The sequence below is a fragment of the Crocodylus siamensis genome, chromosome 13, assembly GCF_052110815.1.
Source record: "Crocodylus siamensis isolate JL-2025a chromosome 13, ASM5211081v1, whole genome shotgun sequence".
Lineage (NCBI taxonomy): Eukaryota > Metazoa > Chordata > Crocodylia > Crocodylidae > Crocodylus > Crocodylus siamensis.
Window position 1 is genome coordinate 13,031,701 of NC_143407.1, and position 17,698 is coordinate 13,049,398.

A 17,698-nucleotide genomic window follows, 5' to 3' on the forward strand; every position below is an offset into this window, starting at 1 on the left:
AAGTAGCAGCTACACAGGGCCAGTGACAGCACAAAACATCAGCACAGATGTGCAAGTGCCCCAGGGTCTAGAGCCCTTCCACCAACTTGCCAGCCTGCAAGGGTTTCTGTGCCTTTCGGCTGCTGACAAGCCTAAAACAACATGCCCCCAGACTCCTGGCCTCTGCCTATCAACAGATCAACTACCGCTGAGGGCAACTTAGGTTGTGCTCCAGGATCCCAAGCTGGACAGGGAAGGTGGGATCCATATGGCCCCAAATATTGCATGGCTGGGACGGACGCTAACCTTCTGCAGGAAAAGGTGCAGTGTTCAAGCGATGCGTCTCTGCAATGGCTCTAGTTACTACTGAGAGACGTTAGGACCAAAGAGTTAATGTTGTCCTACAAAGAGTTAGGACAAAAGACCCGATACAAAATAAAATTGCATTGATGAGACAGTGAGCAAGTATGGCTTCGGCTCTGTCTGTGCACAGCCAGGTGTGATCCTAGTCAGATCCTAGTTTCAGGCCTTGTTGCCTTGAGTTCAATTATTTCTTGGAATGAGGATGGAGAGAAAGAAAGGAAGAAAAAAGAAAGAAGGTGCAAAAAGGGTCAGCAAGGCAAGTGAGTGGATGGATGGATGGATGGATGAAGTCAAATCACAACGTGGGGTAATAGGATCTCCACCAGGTTAGGCATGTTTTAGGTTAGGATAGCAGTCCCTTGATGTCTTAAACTCCCAGCTCCCTCTGCTGTAGTTACCCAGTGTCTTTGCAGAGCAGCTCTCTGTATTCACAACATGCAATCCACACGCACAGCAGCTGAGTGCAAGGAAGAAACACCATGGGAAGGGAATAAAAAGAGGGCCACCGCAAGCACATGCAGCTGATATTTACAATGCTATTACAGCCTCCGCTTAGGCAGTACAGTCCGCCACTGGAAGCAAGAACAGTCTGTCGAGAAAATAAGAGAGTCAGCAAGAGGAACTGTCACAACCAGTGAGGCAGGAAATGAAAGAGAGAGAGAGAGACAGCGGCAGAAAGAGAAAGAGAGAAATGGGTAGATTAGAGGAAGAGACACAGACAGATGCAGACTTCAGAGAAAAAAGTAAGATGAAAATTGGAGGAAGCGAGGGAGAGGGATGGGGAGGGAAGACAATGAGGCAACAGGGGCAGGGTGGCCATCAATTACTGCATCAACTGAGGTGACCCTATTTCAATTCTGACTGGTCCCAACAGTGGTCTGGGGAAGACCTGCAGGGCAGTGTCGCAATGCACAGTTCTAAAGCTAGACCCCTTGGCAGGGGACAGACATTACACATAAACCAGTTTAAAAAGTGATCAGAAACTGATTTAAACCTGTAACAGTGCACATAGGCCAGTCTGAAAGTGGCCCAAACCAGTTTGAGATAAATCTGGTTGGATGTAGTATCAGACTTGAGTGATTGAACTCAAACCGGTTTATGAAACGTCTGTCCCAGACTAGAGGAAACATTGAAAAAAGCATGTATGCGAGTTCAGATCCTACAGATCTAATCGCATCCTGCAGTGCAGCATAGAAATACCTGAGGTAGGTTTAAATGAGAAGCAGTACAAAGTACCCAGCATAGGGCTTGTTTAAAGCTAGCTGGGGTACCCTTGCACTACAGTCCATGTGGTAGACACATTGCCCTCAGACAAAGAGGTGTTTAATGACACATCCTTGTTTATGCCAGACAGTTGTACCACTTCAGCCACACTGGTGCAGCTATTGCAGTGCACACACCTGTGGTGCAGTCAGTTTTACTGGTACGGTTGAATCCTAATACTTGGCAGCATTAGATTCCCTGTCCCCTGCAAAGATGAGGACCAGCTTAGTATCCTTATACAGAGCCACAGCAATCAGCTGCATGGGATGGTTGAGATGCTCCAGTTGAGCAGAGAAGTGGTGTCCCTTGGAAGAAAAGCCACAGTAAATAGCTGTGCAGCCCATCCTTCATTTGGGCACCCCCTGGGAATTAAGCAGATTGAAAACCACTCAAAGTAAACCACCCAAGTTCTACTGTATAAAGATGCCTTGAATGGATACAGCTCATCCCCGAGGGGAAAAGGAAGAATTGCTCTGGCCTAAAGCATCTTTCCTCACATACAAAAACACAAAAAGCCTCATCTTTCCTCACATACAAGCTTCCCAATCCTTATAATGGCTGGGCTTTCAGGGGTAGATTGACCTGGTGCTCCAAACTGGCCTGCATTTGAAAATAAGACCTGTTCCTATGTCACCTAGGCTTGAGTCTATGACAGACTTAACCCACTCTGAGCCTTCTGGAAAGGCCAGGATGTATGGTACATCTAATCAATGAATAAAACCTAGGCTCTCACTTGGGTGTAGCCCAAGGGCATAGGCCACTAAACCGTTTGAATGACCACAGACCTTCAGTGCGTTCCCACTGTTCCTTGCTTGTGCCCATCAGGTCACAGAAGTTCTCCCACAATTCACTGCACTGCTAAGAATCATTGGATGCACCCCCAGAAATCCTAGCACTGCGCACAAGTGAATGCAGCACTATGGATGCAGTCAGTGGGACACATTTGAGTCTGCCTTTGCAGTATGTCTACTCACAACCAAAGCCAAGCTGGATGCTGACCACTCAGGTTAACTTTCCATCTTAATTCAAGTACCACCTTGCTTTACAGAAGGGCTCTGCAGCTTCTGCTCCTACAGTAAGGGCAGCAGACGGGTAGTTCAGTTGCCTGAGCCGCTGTGGATATGTTTAGATGCTAGCTCTTGGATGTATGGATCATCTCTTAGTTGGCACATACAGTGCCTATCATGCTCGGGGTCCTGGTTTTGGGGGCAGGGGGGAGGAGGCAGGGAGACTACAGCCATAAAACAGAAAATAAATTGTCCATTGGCAAAGGGTTAGGATCAGACTGGGGTTTGCCTATGGCCCTGAGCTCTGGGTTTGGGGTCAGGCCACTGCAAAACCAATGCTGAGGAGACAAGAAACAAAGTGGAGAAATTAAGAACAGAGCCCAGGTCAGCTGCACTGATCTGAAATCCACCAAGGACATTAGGACAAAAGGATCTGAAATCCACCAAGACCTGTGTTCACTTGAACTAGAAGAGAGGACCCTAAAAAATGTAGGCTTTCCCATTTCCCATTGCATGTGCTTCAGTGAGTCCTGTGTCCAGCTCAAATTGCTATAGGCTTGGGGATTATGAATGCACGTGTCTGAACCACAGCACACTGAGGTTAAGGAAAAGTTTTCATTTACTCCAGCCACACCCAGACATGCCCTTCAGCACTATTAGATCTGGGTTAAATTCTCTGAAGAATTTCTTTGAAGCCTCAGTCCCATTTTTAAAAGCAACTTAAAGCCAAATGTCCAAGGGTAGCCATACACTGATGATGCCAACAGGCATGTAATGGGATCATCTGAAGTGGAAAGCAGGTCAGGAGCCTAACTACCACTGAAATCCATGCAGCAGAGTGAAAAATCAATGGGAATTAGCTGCCTAAACTTTAAGTTCTTTTGAGAACCCAATTAGAGGACTTTCTGCAGTGATAGGTGCCTAAAACCCCTTAGAAATCTAGCTCTGATGTGCTAAAGTCTCAGAGATTTAGGCTCTTAAATATCTCCAGGTATGTCTACACTGTGGCAGCAGTTTGCCCCGGACAAGGTGGCCCCAAGCACACCCACCCACCTACCCTCAGCAAGCAAAGTTGCAGCTCAGAAATACATCAGGGGATGCTTCAGGGCATCTCTCTACTGCCACTCTCAAGATGTCGCTAGTGATCTTCACCCTCCTACCTCTGTATTTGCATGGTTCATGCAGGAACTTGATAATTTCTGAAGTGCAATTCTTCCCATTGCCTGGAGAGAGAGTTTTGTTCACTCCAGTGTAAAGGTGCCAGCTATCAGTCTTCTGCACTTAAATCTTTTTGCCAACATTGTCACAACAGGGTCAGCAAATGCTCAGGCCTCACGCTAGCACTGTGCCTTTCATACTTTGGGCCTGGTCCACAGTGCAATAAAATCAAGAAATGTTTTTCTTCTGACTTCAGTGGGCACTGACTAAGTTCACAGGCTCTGATCCAGCAAAATGCTTCACATTGAGCACCTATATAGTCTCACTGAGGACAATGGCACCATTCACATGTTTGACATAAGCTTTGGTGGAGTGGGGCCTTGCTGACTACATAAATGGCTTTCACTTGTAAGATCCACCCCTGCCCATTATACAAGACTAAACAGCAATACACAGAAACATGAGAAAGAAGGAAAGAAAGAGGAAAGGAGAGAGAGAGAGAAAGAAAGGACAGACTTTGCAATCCAGAGGTACAATTTTGGGGTGGGCAAGAAAATGCCCCATAAGAATCGCTTTGTTCTGCGTGAAAAATGATCTCATCCCTGCCATGGGGGCTGCCCATCTCGGCAGCGCTGCCGGGACCAGGTTTGCAGGGTTTCACGAGAGTGTGCTCTCTCTAAAACTTTGCAATCCCCCTGTTGCTCAGTGCGTTTTGGCAGGAAGCAGCATTCCAGAGCAGACAAGGCTACTGATTCCAGGTGAGACAGTGCAAACAAACCACCCAACGGATGCTGGTGACACTACAGAGGAAACCCACCTTCCCCATCTCTTGCGCTGACCCAGAAAACCCCAGACAGGGATACTTACCCCAGGGTGCTGAGTCTCACCAGCTACACTCCCCTGCTCCATTAATCCTAATTCCTCTTATCTGAAACCTCTAGCACATCATCCCTAATTCTGTTCTTCTCTGGGTCTCAGCACCAGAAGCTCAGACCCTCTCCAACATGACCCTTGAATGGATAATGGTGACCACAGTCACAGCTGTCAGGGGTATGTGCACACAGTATGCGAAGAGAAAAACCTTCATGGGAATTCTGGGGTAATAAAATGGGCCCCCTGGGAAGACAAAAAATGTCTTGGTGGCTCATGGAAGGGAGGTAGAGGGCGAGGGGTAGTTGGGGTACCCTGCTACTGGTTCCCTGAAGCCTACCGCAGAGCTATCCGCTGGCCCCACACAGGTCAGAACATTTTGTGATAAAGGAGCCCAAACGACGTGTGAAACTAAATGACAAGACAGAGAAGAGCAGAGATCTTGGGGCAATACAGTACTCAGGCCCTGGAGCATAGTGGGCACTTAGGCACCATGGCCTCTTGGCAATAGATTCATTGAATTATAGAACATCGGGGTTGGAAGGGACCTCAGGAGGTCACATGTAGTCCAACCCCCTGCTCAAGGCAGGACCATCCCCAACTAGATCATCCCAGCCAAGGCTTTGTCTACCCCAAGTGCTTTACTACCCTCCTCATGAGAAAGTTTTACTAATATCTAACCTAACCTTCCCTTGCTGCAACTTGAGATCACTGCTCCTTGTTCTGTCATCTGCCACCACTGAGACAGTCCAGCTCCATCCTCCTTGAAAGTACCCTTCAAGTAGTTGAAGGCTGCTATTAAATCCCCCACCCCCTCTCTTCTCTTCTCCAGACTAAATGAGCCCAATTCCCTTAGCCTCTCCTCAAAAGTCATGTGCCCCAGCCTCCGAACCATTTTCATTGCTCTGATGGACTCTCTCCAATTTGTCCACATCCTTTCTGTAGTGGGGGGCCCAAAACTGGACACAGTCCTCCATATGTGGCCTCACCAGTGCTGAATAGAGGGGAAGAATTACTTCCCTCAGTCTGCTGGCAACACTCCTACTAATTCAGCCCAGTATACCATCAGCCATCTTCACACCAAGAGCGCACTGTTGGCTCATATTCGGCTTATTGCCCACTGTAACACCCAGGTTCCTTTCTACAGAGCTGCTGCTTAGCCAGCTGGTGCTCAGCCTGTCCTGGTCCATGGGATTGTTCCATCTTAAGTGCAGGACTTTGCATTTCTCCTCATGAGATTTATTTTGGTCCAATCCTCCTATTTTTGAGGCCTTTCTGAATCATATCCCTACCCTCCAATGTAACTACTACTCCCCCTAGCTTGGCGTCATCCAGAAACTTGCTGAAGGTGCACGCTATGCCATTTTTCAGGTCATTGCAGATACTGAACAAAACCAGCCCTGGGACTGACCCCTGGGGCACTCCACTTGATACCAGGTATCAACTGGACAGTGAGCCATTGATTATGAACCCTTGAGACTGACTATCCAGCTAGCTTTCTATTCACCTTACAGTCCACTCATCCAACCTGTACTTCCTTAGTTTGCCTGTGAGAACGCTGTGGGAGATGGTATCAAAAGCCTTGCTAAAGTCAAGGTACACTGCATCCACTGCTATCCCCACAACCACAGGGCCCGTCATCCCATTGTAGAAGGCAATCAGATTGGTCAGGCATGACTTGCCCTTGGTGAATCCATGCTGACTGTTCCCGATCACTTTCTTCTCCTCCATGTGCTTGGAAATGGATTCCTTGAGGACCTGCTCTATGATTTTTCGAGGACTGAGGTGAGGCTGAATGGTCTATAGTTCCCTGGATCCTCCTTCTTCCCTTTCTTAAAGATAGACACTATATTTGCCCTTTTCCTATCATCTGGGACCTCTCCCAATTATTATGAGTTTTCAAAGATAATGGCCAGCAGCTCTGCAATCACATTGACCAACTACCTCAGCACCCTCGGATGCATTACGTCCGGCCCCATGGACTTGTGCATATCTAACTTTTCTAAATAGACCCTAACCTGTTCATGGCTGCTCACCTCCTCCCCAAACTGTGCTGCCAGCTGCAGTAATCTAGGAGCTGAACTCGCCTGTGAAGACTGAAGTAAAAAAGGCATTGGGTACTTCAGTATTTTCTGCATCATCTGTCACCAGGCTGCCACTCACCCTCAGTAAGGGACCCACACTTTCCCTGAGTTTGCCTTTGCAGTTCCATGATACCCACTGATTGAAAAGCTCTGCCCACTGGGGTGCCCATATCTCCCCTACCATTACGGTGGTGTTTCCAAGCAATGATGTTATCTAGAGCCCAGACTTTTTCAAGGCTTAGAATTGCTAAGGAAACAGTGCATTGCTGCCTAAAGGTAAGGTAGAGAGCAATGCCAACCACGGGCATAGAGTCACTGAGATGTCATCCCAGCTCTTGGTAACGCTGGCTCCAAGTGGCTGCTCTGCCTGGAATTCCTGAAAACACGTCAGCCGAAACATTAACAGGTAACGCTGGGTTCTCTCCCCATAATGCCCCATAATGCACCTCTCCTTACCCTGGTCCACCTAGACAAAGGTGAAAAGCAGAGTGGCTTATACAGTGCTTCTCATTAAAATATGAGTTGGTAGGGGCAGAAATCTTACTCAAGGGGTAATTTTTGGGATGGTACAATGGGAATGGTACAATGAGTCAATCACAAATGGAGGAAGCATGGCTTTTGGATTCCTGCTGTCCAGAATGGGAGCATCATTCTGGGAGGTCATTGCCATTGCAGGCATTAGCAACACCATCTCCCTTGAAGGCAAGTGGTCATGCACTCTGCCAGCCATAGGAATATAACTCATGATGAGGGCTATGCCCTGTGGAGACCTGTGGTGTATTATGGCTGGTCATCTGTGCTTCAGAACAGGAAATGAGGATGACTTTCACCTCCTCTGGTCTGGGTCTTCTTGCTGATGGATCCCTCTCTGTACTGGGGTTTGGGGGAAGAGCTGACTGAGTGATGCTCAACAATACATTAGAAAACTATTAGATGAGGCATGTAGTAGGAAGGATCAGTAGGATCACATTACCGATTAAACTGGGGCTCTCTGCTTCCTACCCTGCTTCTAGAGCTACAGTGAGGTCTACTGAAAGCAGCACATCACCAATGTGTATACAGAAGCAGTTTCAGTGCCAGGTGCTAGGAAGCCATGCTAGTTGTAGTCACACGTCTAATTCCCAGAACACCTCTTGGAAAATGCTCCTGTTAGGGGTCTATATTCATATACCTACCTTCTCTATAGACACATAGGTGTTATAGAACATGTGGTATATAGCAAATAAACCCCAGTGTATGGTGTATAGACATGCATGCATATATGATGTGTGCTGGGTATATGCGTGCACTGTCATATACAAAGGCACACTCTCAGCAAACACATTGAATGTGGCCTGATCCTCAGATAGTGCCAGGCAGAAGTTTCGTAGAGGGACAATAAGACAAGAGGAACTCTTTCAATGACTTCTGTGTCAGCTGCGAGCCACATGTGTCAGGTATTAGCCATCCGAGCACGTGCGAAAAGGACTTAGTCAAAGCAAGGTGCGGGCGGACTGTTTTCAAATGACGTGCTACAGCTCAAAGTCCTGGTTCTGATCAAGGATCAGGACAGTTTCCATTAGTGGCCCCCACCATGAAAACAGGAAAAAGGGACAGTATCAGTGTCTGGCAGTGAGGTCCACCATGTCTGTGTGATGTCTTAAGAGAAATCCTATCAACAGCTTTTTATAAAGAAAGAGGAAACGGTTAAGCTAAGAGCCCCGACCACACTGCTGCTAGTCTCTTTCCCACCCCACGCCAAGCTTACAACTGATCCAGCCTCCGAATTGGCATTCCATGGGGTACTGCAGCGATCCATACTTTCTGTGGGATGAAGAGTTGCTGGGATGCTGCAAAGGTGCCTTAATGTCCATATCCTGCCCCAATGCAGTATCTCTGAAAAGTCTCCATCCCTTCAACCACCTCCCACTGCTACTGGCAGTGACAGTCACCCAAGATGTCCTGCTGCTGGTACCTGCCTAGCACTTACGTCTATCTCACTCAGGATGACATCAATGATGCTGCCAATAACGATGAGGAAATCAAAGACGTTCCAAGGGTCGCCAAAATAGCCCTAGAATCGAGGGAACAAAGATAGGGATGGGGAAAAAGAAGAGAAAGAAAATGGGTAATCTCTAATGGTCAAACAGAGAGACAGTGGAAAGCAGGGAAATGGAGATGATTTGCGCAATATACTCCCTGCAGTGGAAACCTCCCACTCCTGATTGCTTTATGCCATGCCCAATCTAAACATACACTCACGCCTCTCTGCCAGGAGAAGACTTTCTATGGGTTCAAACAACACACCAGTGAAGGTCAGTGATCCACTGAGGTTTGGTCTTCTACCCACTTGGGGAAAAAAAGGCAGGGCACCAGTGTATCGGCATCTGCCAACAACAAGTGGCCGCTTGGATTGAGATCCGCCTCCCTTTGGCATCCCACCGAGCTCTCAGCTAGTTGTTGACAACAAGAGCTGGTTGAAAACTGTCCATCAATATGGCTTTTCTATGAAAAATGCCATTTTGCCCAAAACAGCATGCTTAGAAAAAACATGCAGATTTCAGTAAGATTTCATTTAGAAAGACAGTCAGTAAGGTGTTTTGATAACTTGGAAATATCTGAGCATCAGCCTGCCCACACATGATTTCCCAGGTTCTGAACAGCAGCCCTGGCCCATGTGACTTCAGTGGCATCTTGTGGGCATATGACTGGGTAACCTATGCTCTCTGGTGTTCCTTATTCAGAAAGGCTGGTGGTTTAGGGACACTACGTACGGGAGAAATGATGTTCCTAGTGCTTGATGCTAGACCTTGCACAACACCCCAGACCCTAGCTCTAGTGCTCTAGTCTAGGGGTAGACTAGCTTAGTGCTCACCTTGGCTTTAAAGGCCATGAGCTTGACGAACATCTCCACAGTGAAGAGGATGGTGAAGGTCACATTCAGGATATCTGAGGCATGGTTCATCTCATCAGACTGGTTGTAATGCTGGAGAGGCAAAAGGAAATTTGTGATAGTTCCTGGGCTGTGGGAAACAGACACAGGGCGGGTTAAATAACCCTCGGGGCAAGCTTAGACATCACAGGCCTGTTGTATGCACAAGTGGAGTTAGGCACCCAGGTGTCATTCTTTTCTACCCTTCTCAATCCCTAAAAACTGTTAAAAGTAAATTGTGGATGGTGGGCAGGTCCTCCTCCTCCTTGCTGCTTTGTGTGACTCAGTCTTCAGGGCAAGAAGAAGGTGCATTACCAGATGCATAACAGAGGGGAACAACCAGGGCAGCAGCTCTAGGTGCCGCTTTGTGGAGGGAACACAAATGTAGCCACCACCATGTAGAATGGGTTTTCAGGGACTTGAATGGGATGGGATGGGATAGGACTGCAGGTCCCCTTAGATACCCAACAAGTGGAAAAGAACCTGGCCTGATGTGTCCCTGCATGCACAGTTCTGGAGCTGAAATGAAAGGCTGAGAGCAACATACTAGCCGAGGTTTCTTGTGGGGAACAGGAAGGAAGGAAGCAAACAAGGTGAAGTTGCCTCCTATATATCCAGTTCTGCTATTGCCCCTCAATCCTGACTCACAATCCCCTCTGCTAACTCAACCCTGGGTCCCCCCCCGCACCGCAGCTTTGTCAGTGACCCTCAGTCCCAACCTGCAAGTATCCCAACCCTGGGCCCTCCATACACCCTGGTCAGCTGATGCCAGTCATTCATCACCAGCAGCACCTGCTTTTCCACGTGGGAGGCCTTCACCAAGCAGAGACCACTAGTTTTGCTGGATTCCACGCCAGGATCCACTCTCCAGAAAGACCAGAGGAGTGCCCTGGCCCTACTCCAACCCACATCTCATTCCCATTGCTTGTTGACCTATTGCCAAAAACAGGGTGGCCACAGAAACCCACCCAGCCCCATGCCCTGCAGCCAATAGACCAAGAGCCACTGCACCATGGCTGGGCATTAGATAAGCCCATCCTTACCTGCATGCCCAGGCAGATGGTATTCAGTAGGATCAGAAAGAACATGAGGTACTCGAAGTAGGAGGAGGTCACCACGTACCAGATCTGGTATTGATAGGGGTTCTTGGGGATGTAGCGTCTCAGTGGCCGGGCTTTCAGCGCATACTGCACACACTGGCGCTGTAGCGGGGAAGAGGAAGAAGGGGGAGGAGTGAAGGCCATGGTGCCGTGCACTGGGCAGTGCTGCTGAAAAGTGGCCTGGCAGCCTCCCTGGGAACCACTGCTGGCACTGCCCTCTTGGGGCACTTTTGCTCTGCCTGCTACAGGTCACCAGAGGGATTTCCTGAGAACGGGGCTCGGCCATGGGCTCCTGGCATGTGACCGTACTTTGTCACCCAGTCCGTGTACTGTGTACTGAAGCAGCGGCAGCCCTATCTGCAGCCTCTGGGCTTTTTACTGGCTTCCCCCCCAGACGCTGACCTGGCAGGACTCTGCTCAGTGTAGGAAACCTGAGCTGACGGCAGTCCAAGGCAGGAATGTGCAGCTGCTCTGGGCAGCTGGGCCATGTTCTGGCTTCACCTGGGTTGGGGAGAAGGCTCAAGGAGAACCTGAATCCTGCATGCCAGGGTGCCATGGGCTGAGGAAAGCTGGCACCATGAGCAATGGAGTGTGGCCCAGACCCTCCCTCCTACCTACAGCACAAGGACAGGAAAAGCAATGGCAGGAGCACCTGCAGTGGCCTCTGAAGGGATCTGTCCATATCTGCCCCAGGCTGGAGGGCTGCTGCCAACCATTGACTCCTTGCAGGGCCCCACCACAGCCCAAGGATCCACAGCCTCCACCGGCCCCAAGCAAATGTGCCACATTGCCTGCATGTGGCTCCCAGGTAATGCATGAGCTACACAGTAGTTCACACCTCCTGGATGATGGGACTGTCCTGGGGTCTGGCTAAGCCTGGATCTTGCAGTGCATGGTCAGGGTGACAGAGGGCAGCTGAGACCACAGGAGGGCATGTAAAATCTGTGGGCACCTGGGTTTCAGTTTTATAGCTTGAAATTCCTGAGCCTACATTGCCACCCTCATCTGCTGGGCAACCCTGGCATTGCCTACCCTGTGCCCTCCACCCTTCCCAGAGCCCTGACCATTCTGCTTCAGCTGCTTTCACAACAGGATTGCTTATCTTGAGCCTGGTAATTAACTCCCATACTCCTGCCTCCCCCCCACCCCCAGAACACAAGTGCCCCCTGCCCCTGACTCTGGCCCAGTTAGCATGCCCCACTCCCACACCAGAACCCAGATGTCCCTGTACCTGGTTCTTGTCCAGCTCGCAGTTCTTGTACTCGCTCTCACCCTGCTCCTGGAAGGTGACAATGACAAAGCCCACAAAGATGTTCATCATGAAGAAAGCAATAAGGATGATGTAGATGATGAAGAAGATGGCCATCTCCACCCGGTAGTTATAGATGGGGCCCATGTCCTCAGTGTGAGTGTCGATGGCCTTGTACAGCAGCCTGTGGGGGTCAACAGAGAGCTTAACAGGGTGGTTGATGACACAACCCTTCTTCTATAATAGACACAAAGACCTCTGGGGGGCTGTGGTCCAGCTGGCACAGGGCAGGCAGGACGTTCCAGCCAGCAACTCCCCCTCGGCCCCTTGGGAGCACTACCATGCTTCCTAAGATGGAGACCTCTTTGTGCCCCTCACTCCTACTTTTGGCATTACCAAGAGGAGAGGCAATGCCAGAGAGGCCTGCAAATCTCCTCCATGCAGAGTGATACTCATCCCAGGCCCCCATGCCACCCTTACACCAGCCAGACTCACTGTGGCCAGCCCTCGAAGGTCGAGACTGTGAAGAGGGACATCATGGCCGAAAGGACATTGTCGAAGTGGAAGTCATTGTGCTGCCACACACGCTCCTGCAGCTGAATCTGCGTGGGGTCACCATCCACATACGTGATGAAATACCCTCTGCAAGGGGAGAGGGCACATACTGAGGTGGGGGACCTGCCTACCTTCTCACCCTACCTAGGTAATGGCCTTTTGATTTCAGATTGGCTGTGGCTGAGGGACCCATGGGTGAGCAGAGTCAAACCAGGCCCCTGGAATCACTCTTGATTTGGACATAGGTGAATGGGAGTAAGTAAGCTAAAAAACTATCCATATAACTCCAGCTCACATGTATGCACACATACACACACACTGAGGTCTCCCTGCTCTGAGCACTGTATCCTATATCTTATCACAGTGTGCAAGTTAAGGTCACGCTGGGAATCCCAACACATGCACCAGGAGGGAGAGAGAGCCCAGCTCCACATCCCTCAGACAAGACCAGCCCAGCTGCCCTGCACAACTCCATGTCACACAGATCCCAGGTAACCAGACCTTTGTGGAGTGAGTCAACGTATTTGTTTTCCCCAGTCCTGTTCATTAGCACAAGGGCTGGAGACCATGTACAGGGCAGTCTAGCCCCGCTGCAGCACTGCCAGGACAAACCAGCTGGGCCTGCTTCCTGCCTCTCCCGGACAGCCTGGCTAGCAGCAAGACAGAAGACAGCCCAGATCCACAGCAGTATAGGCTCTGCTGGACTATCCTCCTTGCGGTTTAAGAGCCAGGCTCCATCTTGCCTTAGGATGTTCATCACTGGCCTCTGCTGCCCATAACCTAGAGCAGTGGAGCTCACACTTTTGGCCCCACCACGTAGGTGAAGGGTGTGGGTCTGCTCCATGGACTGAATCAGGCCCCAAGCTGCCCCTGCCCAGTGGGGCAGAGATAGCATGGGGCTTTATCCCATCTAGCCAGGATTGGGCTCTGGGGACCCCACTCTGCCACTACCCAGCCAGGATCAGGCCCTGTGCCGCCCTGTGTGCCTGATATGGCATGCAGGACCACAACCGACCATGTCCTAGAGCAAAGTGCCCTGCATGGTGGGGTATGCCATGTACTGGGGCAGCTTTCTGGGCTCAGGATCCTGGGCACAAGCTGGCAGGGGCCCCACCATGTGAGTGCTCCCTCCCTGCCCCCTGCCATGCAATGTGCTCCATGCCAGAGGGTGCTCTGGCTGTGTGGTGTGTACAGGGACAAGAGGGCGTGACGTGCCTACCTGCATTCTCTCTCGGTTATCTTCGACGGGTCTGTACAGCTGTTAAACTTCCCCTGCGGTTAACCAGACAGCACAAGACAAAGCAATATTACTGGTAGCACAGTGAGGAGCAGACAACTGGGGCGTCCTGTAGAGGGGGCGTGAGTATGGCAGCCACCACCTCTGACAGCCCAGGCCCCACTGCTGCTGGTGCAGACCCTGGTAGTTATGCCTCTGGATCTGACTGGGTATTTTCAGGGGCCAGATTAATAGCCCTGGGAACAAGAGCTTCTGCTTATGCCACTGGTGACTGCACTGCACGTCTCACAGAGTCCTGCCATCATGCCCAGTCCTGATCTACTGGGACCATATGGAAGAAGTTGGCCTCTGTGGTCCATGCACATATGAGCCTGGCAGCATCAGGGCCAGAGGGCGCCAGGCCTCAGTGTGTCTTTTGTCTGATACATGAGCTAAGACCTGCCAAATTTGTCTCATGCACAGGCCAAAGAAGGGGAAAAAAAACAATGGAGGATAAAAAATAACAAGAGGCTTTAACAGACAACAGTCCTGCTTGGCTGCCAGGGTTATGTGGCAGGGCATCATTCATCATCCTGCTGGACTGCACAGTCTCTCCTCATCCCAGGTGGGACCTCCGCAAGCTCAGTTTATGACCCTGGCCATGTTGCACCTGCACTTCCTTAGCTCCCAGTGACAATGACACCCTCTAGGAAGCTGCTCAGGCATGCAAGCTGGGTCTCCTGCTGCAGGGAGAGTTACCACTTTCCATCTAAATAATCCAGAGCTCTGTACAAAGGAGTGTCAGCAGCACTGACCTTGCTTGGGAGACGGGACTACTGTAGGGGAAGGGACTGGCCCATGGGCACCCAGCTGCTCAGTGTCACGGCTGGGAAGAGCCCCTGCATACAGCTGCCTTTTCCAGACAGAGCAATAGAGGAAGCAGCCCTGTTCTGACTGCAGTGTGCTGTGGCTCTAAGGTTTCCCCTGAGAGGGTCTGGTGGGAGGAGGGAGCCAGCTCAGACCTTGGCCTGCTTTTCTTTCTCAGGGTTGGAGAATGGTCTCTCTTAAGAATCAGGAATGAGAGTCCCAACCTGGAGCTTCCCTGGTCAAGGATAATTGCAGATCTCCTGGGATGGGGAGCTGGGCTGAGGAGCACACCTACGCTCTAGGCAGGAGGGGTTCTCACCTTGAAAAGCTGCACCCCAATGCAGGCAAACATGAACTGCAGCAAGGTGGTGACTATCACAATGTTGCCAATGGTTTTGATGGCCACGAACACGCACTGGACCACGTGCTACAGCAAGAGAGGACAAATCATAGATGGACTGTGCCTGCAGCATCGCAACCCATGTGGGACTAGCCCCGTGGACCAGCCGCAAGCATGTACCTAGCATGTACCAGCCACAAGGTGTGTACCAAGCATCAGACTACCTTCCCCTTCCCAGACACTCAGAAAAACACCCAAGTGAGAGTCAGATTGGGTAACCCACACCCCTAGGAAGCACAGGCAGGATCCTGGCTCCATGGGTTTCATTTCCAGATCTCAAGGTCTACCCTTCATGTACTGTCATTCTTAGTCCAAGTGTCACTGCCACGTGACCATGCCTGGCAGCTATGTGTATCCAAAGAGCCTTTCCCCCAGCTTTGCTTTTACCTTCAGCCCCTTTGCTCTGTTAATCGCTCGCAGTGGCCGCAGGACTCTCAGTACCCTCAAAATTTTCACCACAGAAATGGTGCTGGACCTGGAGTCAGCAGGCAAGGAGAAGAGAGGGGTTATTCAGCTGGTGGCACAGGCAGAAAAATCAGCTGGTCCCCTCCCTGCCTTCAGGGCTTCATCATGTAGCTCCTGACACACTACTGGAGGCACAATGCATTTCAGGGGCAGGATCACATGCTGGGGTTTCCTGCAAGGGGACCAGGAGCAGGCTGACAGGGAGAGCAAAATTGCAGGCCAGGGCCAGCTGTGGTGTGCACTAAGGGGGAACAGCCATCCATCTCAGTGGACAGAGATCCCCTGGGACAGTCCATCCTGACATGGATGGACCTCAGAGCACTCCCCAGCGTTACATGAACTTTGCCACTCTGCCCCTTGGTGGTGCAAGCAGCAGCTACTTGCTCTGTTTTACAGATGAAGGGAAAAGGCACATGCTGTGCTGAGGCAAAGCTGGACCAAGATCCTGACTTCACAAGGGTGAATCCTACCCATCAGTGCACAGGGAGGAGTGGGACTGAGGAGCCCTGAAGAAACCCAGGGAAGTGGGAAAAGGCTAGCTCAGCTTTTTTGGGTGCTTGCTGTGGGATCCTTGTCTATACAACGCATGGGCTACCCTCTCCCACCCCTGTTCTCAGAGGCTGCTTATTTCCCCCTCTCAATAATGCAGCCAGATAATTTTATTGCAGTGAATTCTGTGAATGCTACAGCAAGGGTCATTTGCTAGCACCCATGCTTCAGGGGGTTGACACCAGGACTAGAAGGAAATTACACTCCTTACTTCATCTTGCAAAGGACACCTCTATCGGCTGCAGAATCAGGGATCAGTCCCTGCCAGATGGAAGATACTAGGCTAAATGGACCCATAATTTGAGCTACATCATAGATGGCAGAGCTGCAGGTAGTGCCATCCCTTGCTAGACTGGCAGACTGGTTGCTATGGCAGATGCTTACTGTATCCCCATGGAGATGAGGGAGACGGCCACCACCAGCAGATCCAGGATGTTGAAGGAGTTCCGGCAGAAGGATCCCTTGTGGAGGAACGCTCCGTACGCGGTCATCTGAAAGGGAGCAGAGGAGAGGTAAGGGGATGGGGACACATACCCTCTGCTCATGTTTTCCTTTAGTGACTCCGAAAAGAGTTCAGCTTTTAGCCCTGAGGTCATAAATCCTCTCTATAGCCACCAGGTAAGCAGATCACACAAAGCATTTCACAATGCACCAGGCCAGGGACCCTCAACTCCTGTCTCAGCCACCCCCACAGCAGGGGAAAGTCACGCGGATTAAAAATGAATTTTGCATCAACCCCAAATGATCTGCTTTCAGATCCGTGATAAATCTGACAATCAAAAGAAAACCCCTGTTTGTTTGGGGTCAGATGAAGCACTTCATTGTGGGACCCTCTAATTTCTTTTAAAATGAAAGAAATTTTACCAGTTGGGCTTAAAAATCAGAACATTTTGACTTTTCCTCTTTGGAGAGGGAGAGGGAGACATGGAAACAGTTTGGTGAAGCCAAGAGCAAGTTACAAATCAATCTGGCATGGCTGGATCTGCACTTTTTACATAAAAAGGTTCATCCCTAAATATTTGCCTAGCTCCACTCTAGAGGAAGTTTATTCCCCACATCCTTATGGAACTGCTGAGGCTGCCCAAAAGGAGGTGGGTGTGATTGTGGTTTTGTGACATGAACCTTTATGCATTAGCATCAGGGCTGAGATGCACCAAGCTCATGCTACACAAGGGTCACAAAGCAGCCACAAGGATTCAGTCTCATGTGGGATTTAGGAAGCCCCCACATGGTGGCAGAGCCTGGCAGGTAGGGGACAAGAGAGACCCACAGGATGTGTCTGTGTTCACAGCCTCAATAAAGGATCTGCATTCATTACAGCCTGTGCCGCTCCTGAGTCCTGCTCATATGCTAGCATGAGGGATAAAACACGTGAGATATTGGTGGTGCCCTTTCTCTTCTGGCACCCCCTCCTCTGCCCCACTCAGGACCATCTCTGGTAAAGACAGCAACTAGTGTGTGACCCACCTTCAAGACTATTTCAACAGTAAACACAGAAGTGAATCCAATGTCAAAATATCCGAGAATCTGCAGGAAAAAAGTATACAGAAACCTGGTAAGAGAGTGGTGATAGGAGAGAAAAGAGGTCTTGGGGACACCCAGGAAATCAGACTGCACCTGACTATACAGATCATGGACAAAATGTCCCCATTGGGGACCCTC

The 17,698-nt window shown here is 50.2% G+C and overlaps 1 protein-coding gene across 2 annotated transcripts in view; it reads right to left on the reverse strand.

Moving 5' to 3' along the window:
• CACNA1S (calcium voltage-gated channel subunit alpha1 S) overlaps nucleotides 1-17,698 on the reverse strand; it is a 102,112-nt gene that overhangs the window by 23,742 nt on the left and 60,672 nt on the right. Inside the window, exons 19-29 of one of the 2 annotated variants that reach the window (XM_090025575.1) lie at nucleotides 17,504-17,563; nucleotides 16,421-16,527; nucleotides 15,410-15,497; nucleotides 14,942-15,049; nucleotides 13,759-13,811; nucleotides 12,480-12,626; nucleotides 11,967-12,168; nucleotides 10,679-10,837; nucleotides 9,579-9,689; nucleotides 8,694-8,777; nucleotides 875-931 (exon numbers count right to left, since the gene is read on the reverse strand). In XM_090025575.1, the coding sequence (XP_089881701.1) occupies nucleotides 875-931; nucleotides 8,694-8,777; nucleotides 9,579-9,689; nucleotides 10,679-10,837; nucleotides 11,967-12,168; nucleotides 12,480-12,626; nucleotides 13,759-13,811; nucleotides 14,942-15,049; nucleotides 15,410-15,497; nucleotides 16,421-16,527; nucleotides 17,504-17,563 (1,176 nt within the window). The remainder of the gene's footprint in view (nucleotides 1-874; nucleotides 932-8,693; nucleotides 8,778-9,578; nucleotides 9,690-10,678; nucleotides 10,838-11,966; nucleotides 12,169-12,479; nucleotides 12,627-13,758; nucleotides 13,812-14,941; nucleotides 15,050-15,409; nucleotides 15,498-16,420; nucleotides 16,528-17,503; nucleotides 17,564-17,698) is intronic. The other variant, XM_090025576.1, reaches the window with a different exon arrangement.